The sequence below is a fragment of the Pogona vitticeps genome, chromosome 3, assembly GCF_051106095.1.
Source record: "Pogona vitticeps strain Pit_001003342236 chromosome 3, PviZW2.1, whole genome shotgun sequence".
Lineage (NCBI taxonomy): Eukaryota > Metazoa > Chordata > Lepidosauria > Squamata > Agamidae > Pogona > Pogona vitticeps.
In genome coordinates, this window is record NC_135785.1 from 84,589,411 (window position 1) to 84,606,351 (window position 16,941).

General features: G+C 42.2%; 2 protein-coding genes across 2 annotated transcripts; both read right to left on the reverse strand.

The window, feature by feature from the left end:
- Positions 1-242: 242 nt before the first annotated feature.
- Positions 243-7,369, reverse strand: LOC110084121 (interferon-induced protein with tetratricopeptide repeats 5-like). Its single transcript, XM_020803191.3, is given in 3 exon segments — positions 243-2,485; positions 2,488-3,488; positions 7,290-7,369. Coding segments are annotated over 3 exon segments (1,524 nt in total). The 3' UTR covers positions 243-2,042.
- Positions 7,370-12,403: 5,034 nt separating this feature from the next.
- LOC110084137 (interferon-induced protein with tetratricopeptide repeats 5) lies at positions 12,404-16,625 on the reverse strand. The gene is made up of 2 exons (XM_020803228.3): positions 16,452-16,625; positions 12,404-14,048 (listed from the first exon to the last, which is right to left on the reverse strand). Exons 1-2 carry the CDS (start codon positions 16,454-16,456, stop codon positions 12,602-12,604), a joined length of 1,452 nt encoding a protein of 483 aa, XP_020658887.3. The 5' UTR covers positions 16,457-16,625; the 3' UTR covers positions 12,404-12,601.
- Positions 16,626-16,941: the final 316 nt, after the last annotated feature.

Here is a 16,941-nt window from a genome sequence, read left to right on the forward strand (position 1 = left end):
CCTAAAAATTTGGTGCGTTTTATGGAGAAGTGTGTCTTATGGAGCGAAAAATACAGTAATTTTTAAAGTTAAAAAACATCTCCATAGGTGGTGTCTGTTGCTCAGTGAGTAATGCAATTCAATATGCAATGGAGAATGTATACAAGGATTTCTTACCTTACAGCAGTTCATTTTCCAAAGTTCTGATGTTATGCGTGACTGCATGCTATTGATAATAGCACGGCTATTGATAATAGGATTTTTGGGGGAAGAATCACTGATTTATAAGGTCATCGTAAGTTGGAAGTGACTTGATGTGTATAATTTAAAGGCATTAAGAATGAGAATCAATTGATGTCATGGATATACACTGGAGCTTGGACTAATCATATTTCACTTTTTTGTTTTGTTTTGTTTACCGTGGCAGTACAAGCACACTGCCAATATAAATTCGGCATTCATTACAAATATACTACTTGTAAAAGTTACAGATTTGTAATTGGATTCTATGCCATGCTACTTTCAGGCACAATTAAAAAGCTGGTGTTGTGAAAGTTACACTTAGTTGTGCAAATCTATCAGGAGAACAATATACATTACAAGCCTCTTGGAATTATCAGAAATAGATGAAGGATGTTTTATACTAAGATACTCTTCGAGAAAAGAGAAATAAAAATGAATTTTACTGTATATAATTTGCCATTGGTTTCTTGATCTGATTGAAATAAAATTCCTGTTTAAGTCACAGTTGGAGCATATACTACACAAGTCAACAAACAACTGAATAAATGCCTCATTTTTCTTCTTCTTCTTTTGATCTCTCCTTCCTGCCTTCCTCCCATTTTTTAATCTACTGCAGCTCTTGCCCCAAATTAGGGTTGAACTCCTTTGTTGCACTCCCCCTTTTCCCTCAATTCTTTTTCTTTTTACAGCTTCTGTCTCTGTGGACAGAGAGGAGGGAGCCACTATCGACTCAGCCAAGTCTTGTCAGCAATATTTTTCTCCACTACCCCCTTCTCCAAAATCTGTGCACCTCAAATTAAAGAATGCGGGTGTGTTTGTTTAGCACACAGCCCCGTCCTTTTTTCAGAATGAAAAAAAAAATTGAGGTGCCTTTCTTGAATTTATTCCTCTCCTGACATATTCTTCAATCTTTTTTCTTTTTTAAAAAACCAGTAAGAGCAAAGCATCTTGGATTTTTACAGTTGCAAAATTAATTAGATTAGGGTGACTTGGATTACAGGCATAGTCATCCTATTAGGCAGTTGACTTTTAAGAGTGCCACCTGGTGGTCTGTTTTAAAAAGGCTTCCTTTCTCTTCCTGTTGGGCTCATTAATGTGGAGAGGCTTGGGGAAAATTGAATTCCCCAGTGCAACACCACAGCGAATGAATGCGAGTGAAAACGAATTTCCCTCACTGTGTAGTTGCAGCCTCTCCAGAAACAATAGATACATCTGTAAACTGAAGACAAATAGGGGTCATTCGTTTTTCTTTGCCTCAGAAGACATCTGTACAGGTGAACCTCTTACCTGCACACCAGTGATTCATTAAATCTGCACTCTCCACCTTGGTTCTGAGGTGAGCTGCAGACCTCATAACCACAACATTCAGTCTGAGTTTTGCCTGTTTCTGTTTCTTTCCCCCATCTCTTTCTTTTTATATTATCAACCTGATGCAGATTTCTTGACAAATGAAAGCTTGCATACATTTATGGCATTTGGGTTGGTCCGTACAAAGAAATTGCTCCAGCCATGAATTTTGTGACTACTATTAAAATTTTACTTTAAAAACTCTTAATTATCATTTAAATATCAAAGTAATTGTATTGTACATACATTTTACAATCATCAATCAAACTTAACAGAGGTGTGATTTGATACAGCACCAACTGCAATACTATTGAAAGTTGGAAATATTTAAACATTTATTATGAAGTCATATCTAAAAAAAAGTATGGATTGTAGTGTAGCTCTTGATCAGCTGAAGACATTCTGAACCTTGCTCAATGTTTTGAAATAACATTAACTGAATAAAAAGAATGTGCAACCACTGTTGGGAAATTTTAGTTTTGTAAAGAAAGCCTCAGATTCGAAATAGCACTGAGGTATTCCTCGTTTCCGGGGTCCATTTTCAGGGCCCGTTCATAGCATTCGATTGCTTGCCTCTTTTCCCCATCCAGCTGGTGAATGAATCCAAGGATACCCAAACTCTTTGCATCTGCTGGGCCTTTCTTGGTTCTCTTTTCTATTAACTTCTTCAGCATATCTTTGCACTTCTCTCTATAATTTGATTCATGTTCAATTTTCAGCCCTTCCAGGAAATGTTTCATGGCTTCAGAATCAGATTTTTTGTGGAATTGTTGGTAGCGTCCATAACAGAAGTGCAGCCACTGCTTTTCTGGGTTTGTCAGCTTCTTCATTCCAAATGCTCTCTGAAACATTTCTTCTGCCTCCTGAATCTTTCCTCCTTCTGCATAAATATTAGCAAGGTCCAAATGAGCAAAAAGAATTTGGTTTTGTGCTCTATCACTGTCTGGAAATGGAAAATGCACCGTCGGAGCAGTTCTTTCATCTCTTCGGTGGGTTGGTGATGGAAACCATGTGCCTTTTTCATGTCAAAGTACATTGCTCTATAACAAAGCCCTACCTGATGGTGCAAGAAGCCTGAGTTTGGTGTTAAGCTTAATGCCTTGGTCAAATAGTTTAGAGCTGTCTGCACCTCCCCTTTTTTCCTGTAAAATTTGGCAGCATACCTCAGCACATGAGGAAGGTCTGGGTGTTTTGCAAGGGATTCTTCCATGTATTTTTCCCCTTCTTCAGTATTATCAGTTTCCTGAAGCTTTAATGCAAGAAGAGGCAAGACACAAGGATCATCTGGATTCAGTTGTACTGCACGTCTCAGTGGTTCTAGCGATGAGCTTTGTGCTGCAGATTTTCTGTCATCATGATCTTCCAGACGGTACATGGCGATTGCATAGCCAGCATTAAATTCTGGATTATTAGGTTCCTCTTCCAAAGCTTTTACAAAGCTCTCTTTAGCCCTTTGATGATTATTGGCCCCAAATTTGAGGAGTGCCCACGCCTTCTCACAGTAGATGTGGGGAAGTTTCATCTTGTAAGGTGAGGTACTTTTATTTCGCTTACACAGGCTTTCCGTCTTGTTTATGTACGTTCGGACTTCTGTCATGTTGCCCATGTGGTAGAACAGCCAAGCATAGTTGCCCCAGGTAACAAGACTGTGCTTTTCAATATCTTCCGGGTGCTCTGTTTTCACAGCCTCCTCAGCCTTTTTTAAGTTATCTAAAGCATCTTCTTTCGTACCGTTTAAGTATTTCACAAAGCCCAACAGGTTATAATTCTGGACTTTGGATTCATAGGGCAAGAACTCAATTTGATCAAGAATCCTTTGCTCCAGTTCGTCAGGATCAACGTTTTCCTTTCGCAATGTCCAAGTGAAATGGCACTCAAGTTGCAGGAGGATTTTCTTTATGTCATTATTGGAAGTCTCACTGGGAAAGAAAGGGAAGGAGACAAAAATGAGAAGGTATATTCTAATTTCTCAAGAAAGGCAGAAAGGTATAGCTAACTGGATAGCTCAGCGACTTAAGTATTTGGCTGGGGAGCCAGGGGTTTGAGTGTTTGATTCTCATCTCAGAAGAGCCAGCCTGCATGGTCTTGGGCAAGCTGCATAGTTCGGGGATACCCCTAGAAGAAGCGAATACTAAATCATTTTTCCCAACTCTCTACTTAGAAAACTCTGAAAATTATCACTAGAGATGGCCATGGACCCTTCCCCCACCTCCCCAGCTAATGACCCACTCAATCGTTGTTCCTCTCCTCCCCCTCTTCAGCTCTTTGACTGCAACACAGGAGGAGTACCTGCTCGCCTGTCCTGCTTCCTGATCTGAGTGGGCAATCAGCCAAAAAGGCAGGGCAGGTTGAGAGTGGTTGATCAGCTGAAGATAAGGAGCGCACATGCCAGCTGGAGAGAGGGGGATGCAGGTGGAGAGTTGGAGAGGTGGGGGATGGGAATGCACAGCACCTCTGAATTGTGGATCGTGCTCATCTCTAATCATTACTCTAAGTCAGAATTGACTTGATGCCACAGAATGTTACACACACACACACACAGAGAGAGAGAGAGAGAGAGAGACCTAGCTTGGCTAAGCTTGATAAATGAACGCTCCCTTGCCTAGTGAAGCAAAGCTGTTGCTAAAACATCCCAGCTCCCCAAATCAAATAGGACTATCTCTGGAAATTACTAAATGTGTTTAGGATGGCATAATGAGTAGCTTAGCAAATGAAGAGGCCTCCCAGATCCCCTCTTCCCCTGGATCCCTCATTTTCTTTGCCACAGAAAAGAGAACTTTCTGGATTTTGGCTCCAGATTATGAGTGTTTCAGAAAGATAGGGCAACATAGAACCACCACCATCACCACCCCATACACAAACAAAAGGTAAGAAGCAGGAAAGCGACAGGGAGGCAGGTAGAGGCGAAGAGAAGGAAAAGGCTGAGGGAAAGGTGGTGGTGACAGCATCTTCTTAGCAGAGTCTCATCGGCACAACCTCCATCCAAGCAGTGCCCTTGAGCTGCGCAGATGGGGAGGAGTGTGGAGGACCCAAGAACTGCTGGAGAGCTCAGTGGTTTAGGTCTCTGGCTGTGGAGCCAGAGGCTGGGTGTTCAATTCCCACTGTGCCTCCTTGATGGGGCTGGACTCAATGATCTGTAAGGTTCCTTGCAGCTCCACAGTTGTTGTTGTTGTTGTTGCTGTTGCTATTGTTGTTGTTGTTGTTGTTGTTGTTGTTGTTGTTCTTCTTCTTCTTCTTCTTCTTCTTCTTCTTCTTCTTCTTCATCATCATCATCATCATCATCATCATCATCATCATTTATTTATTTATTTATTTATTTATTTATTTATTTATTTATTTGCTGTAGCTATTCATGCATTTAATTTATATGCTGCCTTTGTCCCTATAGGGGACCCAAGGCAGCTCTCAATAATTTAAATCATAGAAGAATAACAGCTTTAAAATGGCATGCAAAACCATATACAGTATACAGGATTTAAAAAAAAACAATTAAACATTGGGCAGGATTAATAATAATTTTAAACAGCATTTAAAAATATCTAAATTGCACACAATGGAGCATTCTCTAGATACCGCTTACAAGCCTGTCTGAAAAGGAAGGTCTTCACCTGACGGCAGAAGGGCAAGAGGGAGGAGGCCAACCTGGCTTCCTGGGGCAGCGCATTCCAAAGCCTGGGGGGCAGCCCCCAAGAAGGCCCTCTCTCATCTCCTTGCCAAAGGAGGCTGGGAAGGTGGTGAAACTGAGTCAGGGGCCTCCCCAGAAGACCTTAAAAGAAGGTACATGAGGTGGTGTGGTCCTTCAAGTAGCCTGGACCCAAGCTCTATAGGGCTTTATCACCTACACGCTGAATTGGGCCCAGAGGACAAACTGGTAGCTGGTGAAGCTGCTGTATGTAATAAGGGAGTTACATGCTCCCTATAACTACAAAAGCGCCATTCAGCAGTCTGGCTTCAGCATTCTGAACCAGCTGATGTTTCTGAATACTCTTCAAGTATAATATGTTCCAGTAATCCAGACAAGATGTAACTAAGGCATGTGTCACCGTGGCTAGATCAAAAATCTCAATGAACTAGTGTAGCTGGCACGCTAGCTTTAAATGTGCAAAGCCATTCCTGGTCACCCCTGAGAATTGTGCATCCATGCTCGGGGTAGAATCCAGGGCCTGTAAACCTAACTCTTCAGGGGAAGTGTGCATGGGAAGGAAGGAAGGAAGGAAGGAAGGAAGGAAGGAAGGAAGGAAGGAAGGAAGGAAGGAAGGAAGGAAGGAAGGAAGAAAGAAAGAAAGAAAGAAAGAAAGAAAGAAAGAAAGAAAGAAAGAAAGAAAGAAAGAAAGGAAGGAAGGAAGGAAGGAAGGAAGGAAGGAAGGAAGGAAGAAAGAAAGAAAGAAAGAAAGAAAGAAAGAAAGAAAGAAAGAAAGAAAGAAAGAAAGAAAGAAAGAAAGAAAGAAAGAAAGAAAGAAAGAAAGAAAGAAAGAAAGAAAAAGTTTAAAAGATTTTTTAAAAACACCCCCTCTGTCATATAGGCCAAAACAAAAGAAAGGAACAGTAGGGACAAAAATCAGTTAGAGAGATCCTGTCACTGAAAATACTACATCAAACTTTGTGCTCAGGGAAGAACAACACTTTCATCAGTGAAGAGCCTGGTTCTGGCAAAACTCTGGGACGACCTTTGTTTCTTTACGCACTGCCAAACTGCGTAGTTAAAGCAAGCGCGAAGACTGCTCTGTACCAAGTTACTTACTGTTTCTCATACTTACCCCATGTTTCATTTATAAAAGAAACCTCAGACTTTCTTCCTTCAAGAAGCAGACGGATACTTTTTCTCTCAGAGTCGGGTGCAGCTGTTACTTCTGCCTCCTTTTTATACTTTCTCCTCTCCTTTATCTTAGTTTCTGGGTGTTTATTTGCTCTCCACCTTAGAAACTGATGGAATCTATTTCTTGGGAAGCAAAACTGAATGTTGCAGAGTGAGCAAGTGATCAGTTTCATGTCTTCTGATCTCACTGCTTTGCTTTCCAGTGGGAGAAGTCGGGGTGAACTTCTGCCCATATATTCAACCCAGTCTTCTTTATTTTTTGTTTTAAACAGAAACAGCACTTGACTGTGGGCTTGATCCCACTGACAGTAAAACCCAGGTTTTGCTGGAGGGAAAATACACTTGATTTAGGTTTTAGTGTACGCACAAGGCACATGCACACACAGACTATTATTGTATGCCAGGGAAGTGAGTTTTCCTGCTCCTCTGCAGAGGTCCGTTTATTTTGTGGTGGATGTGAAATTGATTCCTACATATGTGAATGCTGCTGCTTTTTTAAAAAAATCCTGCTATCTGATACAGCCTATACCAGAAAAAAGCAGGATTTTTAAAAATACTGTAGAAGCACCACACTTGCTGTTGCCTGACTGATTGCTCGCCTTCTCCACTTGTTTAACTCTTTCACCCCTCCACCCCTTTCCCGTTCATCTTCTTCCCCCTCTGTTATCACAGTCCAGCTGACTGCTCTTCCCCTCACGTACTTGGGCCCCACTTACTCCACTGCCCCCTCACCCCCTCACTCATCTGTCCCCAAGCCTTCCCACCCTCATCCCTTAGCCCTGATCCCTTTCCGCCCCCTTTCCCTTTCATCCTCTTCCTTCTCCATTCTCCCCACCCTTCCATTTGCTCAGCCCCCCACTTGCCTTCCCTTGCTCAGCTGCCTGCTCACCCACCATTCACTCACCTTTCCTCACGCCTCCCCACCCTCACCCCGGGGCCCTTCTGTCCCTTTCCACACCTTTCCCTCTTGTCCTTCTCCTCCATTCTCACCACCCATCTTCTTGGTCGGGTGGAGCTACCTGATCTGCCACGGTGGTGGCAGGGTGGGAGCAGCAACATCACAGCACTAGGGAGAGTCCAAGGCAGTGTGGGAGTGGTGGCAGCGGAGAGTCCAAAACAGTGGTGATGGTGATGAAGACACACTGAGATGAAAGTTTTAGATTCAGGCTAAAGACCATGTGATTTTAGCTAGAACCCAAAAAAACCCAGTCACTCTGTCAGTTTGTTCCTGCACATGCATTTCTGATCCAGAGCCTGAGAATAATTGGCGAGTGTGAATGGGTGGGTGGGTGTGTCTTCTAGAATTCCCCAGCAAATAATTTACAGTGGGGTCTGTACTTAAGAACTTAATCCGTATTGGAAGGTGGTTCTCAAGTTGAAAAGTTCTAAAAGTTCTTATGTTGAATCTGCATTTCCCATAGGAATGCATTGAAAACCATTTAATCCGTATCTGCTCTTTTCCGTCCATAGAAACTACAGTGGAACCTCTACTTAAGAACTTAATCCATTTTGGAATGGTGTTCTTAAATTGAAATGTTCTTAAGTTGAAGCAAAATTTCCCATAGGAATGGACTGAAAACCAATTAATCCGTTCTGGCTGTTTTTTTGTTATGTAGAGGTGCGTTCGTACATTAACCAAAGCTGGTTAATACGTACTCTACCACTATGGGGAGAATTTTTTTTTAACCCAAGATGACCTAAGGTTAAAAAAAGAGCAGGAAAGGTTTTTTTTCCTGTTCTTATCTTGGATTTCTGTTCTCAAGTAGAAGCAAAATTTAGCAAATGGAGCTGTTCTTAAGTTGGATTGTTCTTAAGTAGGGACGTTCTTAAGTAGAGACCCCACTGTATGTGAGTCTCTCTTACAAACTGCTTGCTACAGGATGGTGAAAGTTGTAGTCCAAAAAGGTACTACTCCAAGATCATTTCTAAACACTCTGGAGAGGGGCTTTGTGACTTTCTAGAAGTAGCTGAGTTATACTTTTTTTCAGCCCTTGCCAGTGTAGGTGATGGAGAGGAATAACAGGTCTTGCACTCCAACTTTGGAAGGCCACACGTTGCGTGTCCCGGGAGTGGAGGCTCACTGGCTATTTAGATCAAATTGCACACTATGATATAACGCAAATAAAGATTATTTATTTTATTCTCCAATAAGCATTTATGGTCTTGATCTAGTGAATCTTTCTTCACCTCCTGTTTCCATGTAAAACATTCTGCACACATGGGGCTTTAAAAATGGAAGTACTGTACCTATACTGTTATGAAGAGACTTTTTCCTTCCTCTGCATGGTGGGGGAGATTCTCCCCCTTTAAAGATAAAACCCAGAATGGAGCAAGATATGAATAATTTGCATCCATGCCTGCTGGCCTTGTTTGGGTTAATGGCTGCACATGCTTACTGATGAGGGAAGGGGAGTGATATTAGCCACACAATGTCTATTTAATCTCTCATGTGATTTCACCCTTACCCCTGAGTAAAGATGCACAAGATTGCACAGCAGAACAGAGACATTCTGATGCTTCGTGCCTTCAAAAGGAAGGTGCTCCGTGGAAGGAACAGTGAAATTGTAAAGGGCCAGTTCTGTGAGGTCCTCTCTCGCTGGCCACCATTGGCAGCCATTCCCCCAAAAGACAATGGAGCGGGGAGCAGCACTGTCCTGTTAGCCCTATTAGGAAACAATCTCTTCCCCCCTTTTGGGATTGTGTAAAATATTGTGCCTGCCTTGCTAGCAGGCAAAAGGATGCCCATTCACACTTGTCAAAAAACAGCTCTGACAATTGCTGTGTGTTTGGGTGAGAAGTGGTTAACTGATGAAAAAAGGAGTCAGCTTCTGAGATTTTCCATTTGGTGCTGTCACTTTGTGAAGGGTAGTGAGCAAAAGCGGGTATCCTGTACACTATCTTGACTGCTGCCATTGGTGTTGTCAACATTCAGGCTGCCCTTTGTTATGTAAAGCCTGGCATCCTTTTTCCTGCCGGCAGCGTGAGCATGATATTGTGCAGCAACATTGGGCCATTTCCTGGATTGTTGAATCATGGGTACAGAAGCACAACATCCCACATTCACAAAGTGAAGGTTTTCTGAAGAATCGAATCTTCAGACTAGAGTCACTGAAATCAATGGGACTTTAGTTACTGACTAATTTAGTTTGGGTTTTTTACTTATTTATGTAAATTATTTAATTTACGGCGCACCTGTATTTTCAGAGAAGGTGGGACCTCATCCAGAAGAGGCTGCATCTCTATTCCCTGATCTGCCTTTAGACTGATCAGGAGTACATCTGCCTTGTCTGAATTAAGCTTCAATCTATTCCCCCTTATCCAGTCCATTACTGACAACAGACACCGATCTAGAGCTAAAACAGCTTTATCCCAGAAAAATGGGCCATGGTTGATGGTATCGAAAGCAACTGAGAGGTCCAGCAGAACAAGGACACACTCCCCTAGTCCAGTTCCAAGCGTAGGTTATACACCAAGGCAACCATAGAAATCTCGGTCCCATAACCAGGCTTGAAAACAGACTGAAATGGATCTAGATAACCTGTCTCATCCAGAAACCCCTGAAATTGAGAAGCTACAACCAGCTTGAGCACGTTGCCCAAGAACGGAACATATTAGAGACTAGTTGGTCATTACTGAGTATTGTGGGATCTAAGGAGGACTTTTCCAACAATGGTCTTACTATTGCCTCCTTTAAGCGTGCTGGGATTCCACCCTGCTGCAAGGAGGCATTCACCACTCCTCCTACCCACACAAACAGTCCATTGATGGCAACATTTGTAAGGCAGGAAGGACCAGGGTGAAGCATATTTGTGGCAGCCTTCACCTCTCCAAGGGTCTTCAGTAGAGATGGGGTTATTTGTCGTGAGAATGGCTGACGGTTGGATTCCAAAAGATCTCCTATATGGAGAATTAGTGCAGGGAAGCCGCCCCAGAGGGAGGCCACAGCTGCGATACAAGGACATCTGCAAGCGGGATCTGAAGGCCTTAGGAATGGACCTCAACAGATGGGAAACCTTGACGTCTGAGCGTTCAGCCTGGAGGCAGGCGGTGCATCATGGCTTCTCCCAATTTGTAGAGACACTTGTACAGCAGGCCGAGGCAAAGAGGCAGTCCCAAAACAAGCAAAACCAGGGAGCTGGACAGGGGACAGATTGTATTTGTCTTCAATGTGGAAGGGATTGTCACTCTCAAATTGGCCTTCTCAGCGACACTAGATGCTGTTTCAAGACCTCTGTACAGAGCACGTTACCATAGTCTCTCGAGACTTAAGGATGCTCTGCAATGGATTAGCCACTCCTGGCTGGAGGCGGGATTATAGGCCTCTCTACCAGGTCTCAGAGTGGCTAATCCATTGCAGAGCACGGCATGATAGGAAGGCTCCACAGTGCCCGCAGCAGCGGCCGAATGTTGAATGGACAGTCCAGCCCAAATGACCCTTGTTATTTCCACCTGTGGGGGGATATTTGTATACGAATACCCCCATCTAATCCTCAGATTGCATAAACTGAAACTCATCCATTAACCCTGGGCAAGCAGGGGACAGTTACATTCACTGGACCTGAATCAACTACAGCATCTGAGTCAGAGCAGATCTGAGCAATTTTGCATTATGTGGAATGTGCAAGATCATGGTTTGGAGATTCCCCTGGATTATGGTTGTCACCGGAAATGCACGTGGCTGCAATGCAGGCTTTGCCACCTCTCTCAGCTCTAGTGTCCTTGTTGGCACTCCATTCCCAATTGCTGCTGTCCTGGGATGGGGTCAGACAGCTGCTCTTGAAACCCAATGGGCTACTATTTTGGTATAAATTTGCCGGAGAAACTCTCTGAAGCAGCCCCTGTGGTTCCTCATGGACTCATTTTTAAGAAAAAGATTATGAGCAAGAGCTAGTCAAGCTGTTAAGAATTTGGTCCAAGAAACTCTTACAATTCCTTACAAACCCCATCACAAAAGGAACAATACTTCCAAAACGTTTGGGGAACACCAGGCATACCGATTGATACGGCAAAGTTCCAAAAGTCTTCAACTGTAACCCACTGAAAATATGAATCCTGCATAACCTTCAAGACAACCCCTGCCCTATCTCTTGTCAACAGCACAAGCTTGTGTCTGTCTGCTCAAAAGACATCCCCACTGACTTTAGCAAGCTGACTCCCAAGGAAGTGTGTTGTGTTTCTGCCTCACTCAAAGTTAGAGGTTGCCTTCCTGTGGATTTCCCCGTATGTAACGTCATATATGCCTTTTGGTTGTCTAATTCACAGTGGCATTACAAGCATGCTGCAAATATAAATTTAGCATTCATTACAGAGATACTACTTGTAAAGATTAATTCTAATTGCTCTCTATCAGGGTGGATTTGATTTAAATCAAGTTGATTTAAATAATGATTTTTAAATGTGAAGTCTCATTCTTGCTGGCAGTTATAATCTTTAGTATTAGGATACTGTACTTAAAAGTAATAAGATTAGTAAAACAGCTACTGAATATCAGAACTGATTTAGTTTAAGAAATTAATCCCTCATATTTGGAGAACTAGTTAAATTGTTTTATTTAACTAAAATAATATTATATAGCTTAGATATTCTCTTAATTGCTTAAACATCAATGTTTATTAACATGTTAAACAAAATATCCACCTGATGCAGATTTCTTGAAAAAAGAAAGCTTGCATACTTTTATAGCATTTGGTTTGGTCATAAGAAAGGAAGTGTTCCTGCCATGAACATTGTGTCTACTATTAAAATTTTACTTCAAAAAATTCTTAATTATCCTTTAAATATCAAAGTCTTTGTTTTGTACATACATCTTACAATCATCAATTAAGTTTGATAGAGGTGTGAGGTGATACAGCACCCACTGCAATATTATGAAAAGTTGGAAATATTTAAACATTTCTTACAAAGTCATATTGAAAAAAACTTATAGATTGTAATATAGCTCTTGAACGTTGTTCAATGTTTTGAAGCAACGTTAACTGAATAAAAAGAATGTGCAGCCACAGTTGGGAAATTTTAGGATTTTTTTTTCAATTTGTAAATTTATTTTTTATTTTTAAAAACCAGGGATAAGGTAAGGAATACAAAAGGTAAAGGGGGATGGGGGGGAAGAGGGGGAAGGAGAACACAAAATATACTGTCACCCAATCTGTTTGTTCATGTTGCGATATCAAGTCAACTTTTTGCCTCTCTACAATTTGATTGCACAGTTGGGAAATTTTAGTTTTGTAAAGAAAGTCTCAGATTTAAAATAGCACTGAGGTATTCCTCGTTTCCGGGGTCCATTTTCAGGGCCCGTTCATAGCATTCGATTGCTTGCCTCTTTTCCCCATCCAGCTGGTGAATGAATCCAAGGATACCCAAACTCTTTGCATCTGCTGGGCCTTTCTTGGTTCTCTTTTCTATTAACTTCTTCAGCATATCTTTGCACTTCTTTCTGTCATACGAATCATATTCAATTTTCAGCCCTTCCAGGAACTGTTTCATGGCTTCAGAATCAGATTTTTTGTGGAATTGTTGGTAGCGCCCATAATTGAAGTACAGCTGCTGCTTTTCTGGACACGTCAGCTTCTTCATTCCAAATGCTCTCTGAAACATTTCTTCTGCCTCCTGAATCTGTCCTCCTTCCGCATAAATATTAGCAAGGTCCAAATGAGCAAAGAAGAATTTGGTTTTGTGCTCTATCACTGTCTGGAAATGGAAAATGCACAGTCGGAGCAGTTCTTTCATCTCTTCGGTGGGTTGGTGATGGAAACCACGTGTCTTTTTCATGTCAAAGTACATTGCTCTATAACAAAGCCCTACCTGATGGTGCAAGAAGCCTGAGTTTGGTGTTAAGCTTAATGCCTTGGTCAAATATTTTAGAGCTATCTGCACCTCCCCTTTTTTCCTGTAAAATTTGGCAGCATACCTCAGCACATGAGGAAGGTCTGGGTGTTTTGCAAGGGATTCTTCCATGTATTTTTCCCCTTCTTTAATATTATTAGTTTCCTGAAGCTTTAATGCAAGAAGAGGCACAACAAATTCATCGTCTGGATTCAGTTGTACTGCACGCCTCAATGGTTCTAGTGATGCGCTTTGCATTCCTTTTTTTCCCCCAGAACAATTTTCCAGGCGGTACATGGCGATTGCATAGCCAGCATTAAATTCTGGGTTATTAGGTTCCTCTTCCAGGGCTTTTACAAAGCTTTCTTTAGCTTTTTCATAATAACTGGCCCCAAATTTGAGGAGTGCCCACGCCTTCTCACAGTAGATGTGTGGAAGCTTCATCTTGTAAGGTGAGGTGCTTTTATGTTGCTTACACAGGATTTCCATCTTGTTTATGTACGTTCGGGCTTCTGTCATGTTGTCCATGTGGTAGAACAGCCAAGCATAGTTGCCCCAGGTAACAAGACTGTGCTTTTCAATATCTTCCGGGTGCTCTGTTTTCACAGCCTCCTCAGCCTTTTTTAAGTCATCTAAAGCATCTTCTTTCTTACCATTTAAGTATTTCACAAAGGCCAACAGGTTATAATTCTGGACTTTGGATTTGCATGGCAAGAACTCAATTTGGTCAAGAATTCTTTGCTCCAGTTCGTCAGGATCAATGTCTTCCTTTCGCAATGTCCAAGTGAAATGGCATTCAAGTTGCAGGAGGATTTTCTTTATGTTACTTTTGGAAGTTTCACTGGGAAAGAGACAAATAAAAGTACAGTCAAATTTCTTAAGAAAGGTAGAGATATACAGATGGAAAGCTCAGTGAGTTAGGTATTTGGCTGTTGAACCAGGGGCAGCACGAGTTTTCATTCTGAAAAGCTGAACCCGTGGTATACGTCTTAGTTATTGGCAACAGGAGCTTTAAGTGAAGAGGAGTTTGCACTTTTTGCCCTACAATTTCATTGTACTTGCGTCTGGAATTGCAGCTATTTATTTATTTATTTTATTTATTTTATTTATTCAATTTATATGCCGCCCACACTACCCAGAGGTCTCTATTGAGAATGTCTCTAGCATGAAACTTGGTGTTTGACGCAAAAGAGATTTCCCCACCCTTAGCTAAATAATGCTATGTTGTGATGATAAAAATGCTGTGTTTGGGAGTGAAGGGTGATTTTTTTTAACTATAATAACTTTTTTACTATAATAACAAGTAAGAGTTTAAAAGTGATTTGAGGTCTTGAAAAACAGAATTTCCTCTACAAGCCCACAGTCCTAAAACGATTTCCAAAGAAGCCAGCTTACTATGCCTCAGCATATTTGTAAAATGAAAGGGGGAGGGGAGAAAGAGAGAGTAGAGCAACATACTGTGGCACTTTACAGACCAACATTCATTGCCATGTGAACTTTTGTGGACCAAAATCCACTTCTTCAGATACAAAATTTCCAGTTGCAATAAATCTTTTAAGTCTTCCAAGTGGCACAGGATTTTAATTCCCCCTCCTCTCTTTCATTCTGATAAGTCTAAAAACAGTTAACTTCCCTCACAGCTGTTACGTCTGCTATAAAATATGTGTACCTGTATATGTGTGTTTATTTTGTATAATAATTTTCACTTGCCTATTGAAAAAAAACCTGTCATTAAAACTCCCTAGCTCCAATTACAAAACGTGCTTAGGATGGCCCAATGAGTAGTTTAGCAAACGAAGACACCTCCCAGATGGAGAAAAAGTCTAATCCCCTCTTCCCCTGGGTTCTTACTTTTTGTTGCCAAAGAGCACAGAACTTTCCAGGTCCAGACCATGAGTGTCTCGGGAAGAAAGACCAGCACATAATACCCCCCCCCCAATATAACAAACAGAAGGCAAGATGCAGGAAAGAAAAGAGGGAGGGAGGCAGGAGTAAGGTGAAGAAAGACGGCTGAGGAAAAAGTGGTGGCGGTGGCAGTAGCATCTTGAGCTAAGCTTCATCTTCACAGGGGCTCTTCCTCCATCCAGGTATTGCACTTGAGATGGGGAGGATTATGGAGGAAATGGCTGCTGTGGCTATTTATGTAATTTATTTATATGCTGCCTTTCTCCCCATAGGGGGCCCAAAGGTAGCTCACAACAATTAAAATCAAACAAGAGTAACAACTTCAACATGCCATACAAAACTATGGATCAAAAATTACACAGAATTAAAAGCCATTTAAAAAAACATTTTAAAATATCCAAATTCCACCAAATGGAGCATTCTCTAGACACTTGCTGCTTAAAAGCCGGCTTGAAAGAAAAGTCCTGACCAGACAATTGACGGGCAAAGGGGGAAGGGGCCACCCTGGCTTTTCCAAAGCCTGCGAGCAGCCCCTAAGGCGGCCTTCTCTCCTGTCCTTGCCAAAGGAGATTGGGAAGGTGGTGGAACTGAGAGAAGGTCTTAAAAACTGATATAGCTCATAAGGGATATAAGATCCTTCAAATAGCCTAGACCCAAGCTATATAGGGCTTTTAGAGGTAATAACCAAGACTTTGAATTTGGCCCTGGAAACAGACTGGTAGCCAGTGAAGCTGCTGTAATGAAGGAGTGACATGCTCCCTATGAGTCCAGCACCAGTCAGCAATTTGGCTGCAGCATCCTGATCTAGTTGAAGTTTCCAAAGTCTTCAAAGGTAGCCCCAGGGAGAATGTGTTGTAGTAATCCAAATGAGATGTAACTAACACATGTGTCGCTGTGGCCAGAATGGACATCTCAGGGAACAAGTGCAACTGGCCCACCACCTGCAAATGTGCAAATACACTCCTGGCCACCTCTGAAACGTGGGCATTCATGCTCAGGGTGGTGTCCAGCTGCAAAACTGACTATTCAGGGAGCGAGTGTGCGTGAGAAGGAAGAAAGAGTATGCAGTTTAAAAACATGGGGAAAACCAATCCTCCTTTTAGACGGAAATAGAGAGAGAGAGAGAAAAACACTACCTTAAGGGGCAAAATATGTCACTGAAAAGACCAGATCATACCCTTGAGTCAAAAGGGCGGAGGAAAAAAGCACTTTAATCCGTGAGAAGCCTAGTACCCGGAGCCGTCCTTCCTTTCTTCACGTAGTGCCAAAGAGCAGATTAAGCAAAGCAAGTAGTGAAGCCCAGACTGCCCTGGGGGGACTGACCGTTAACTACACTTACCCCATGTTTCAGTTGTAACGGAAACCTCCGTCTTTCTTCCCTCAGCAAGCGGACGGTTACTTTTTCTTTACCGCTGCCTCCTTTTTATATTTGCCCCCCTCCTTTCTCTTTGTCTCCGGCTGTTTCTTTACTATCCTCCTGGAAATGGAAACCGAATCTGAGGGAATCTAGTTGTCGGGGAAGCGAAACTGCACGTTGCTGGGTCGGGGGAGCGATCAGTTTCATTTCTCCTGAGTCGCCGTTTTGCTTTCCAGCGGGAGAAATCAGGCTTATAATTCAGCCCAGCCTGCTTTGTTTTTTGTTTTGAAACACAAACAGCTCTTGAGGCTCTAGGATTGAAAGGAACCATCCTGTATAAAAGGCAACCACTTAATGCAGCGTAAGAATGGGCTGGCAGGACACGACCCAAGACCCGAGTTATTTAGCCCTGGGTTTGCAGTGAGTGATGCCCCTTGGAAGGAGCAGTGAGATTATAAAAGGCCAGTTCTGT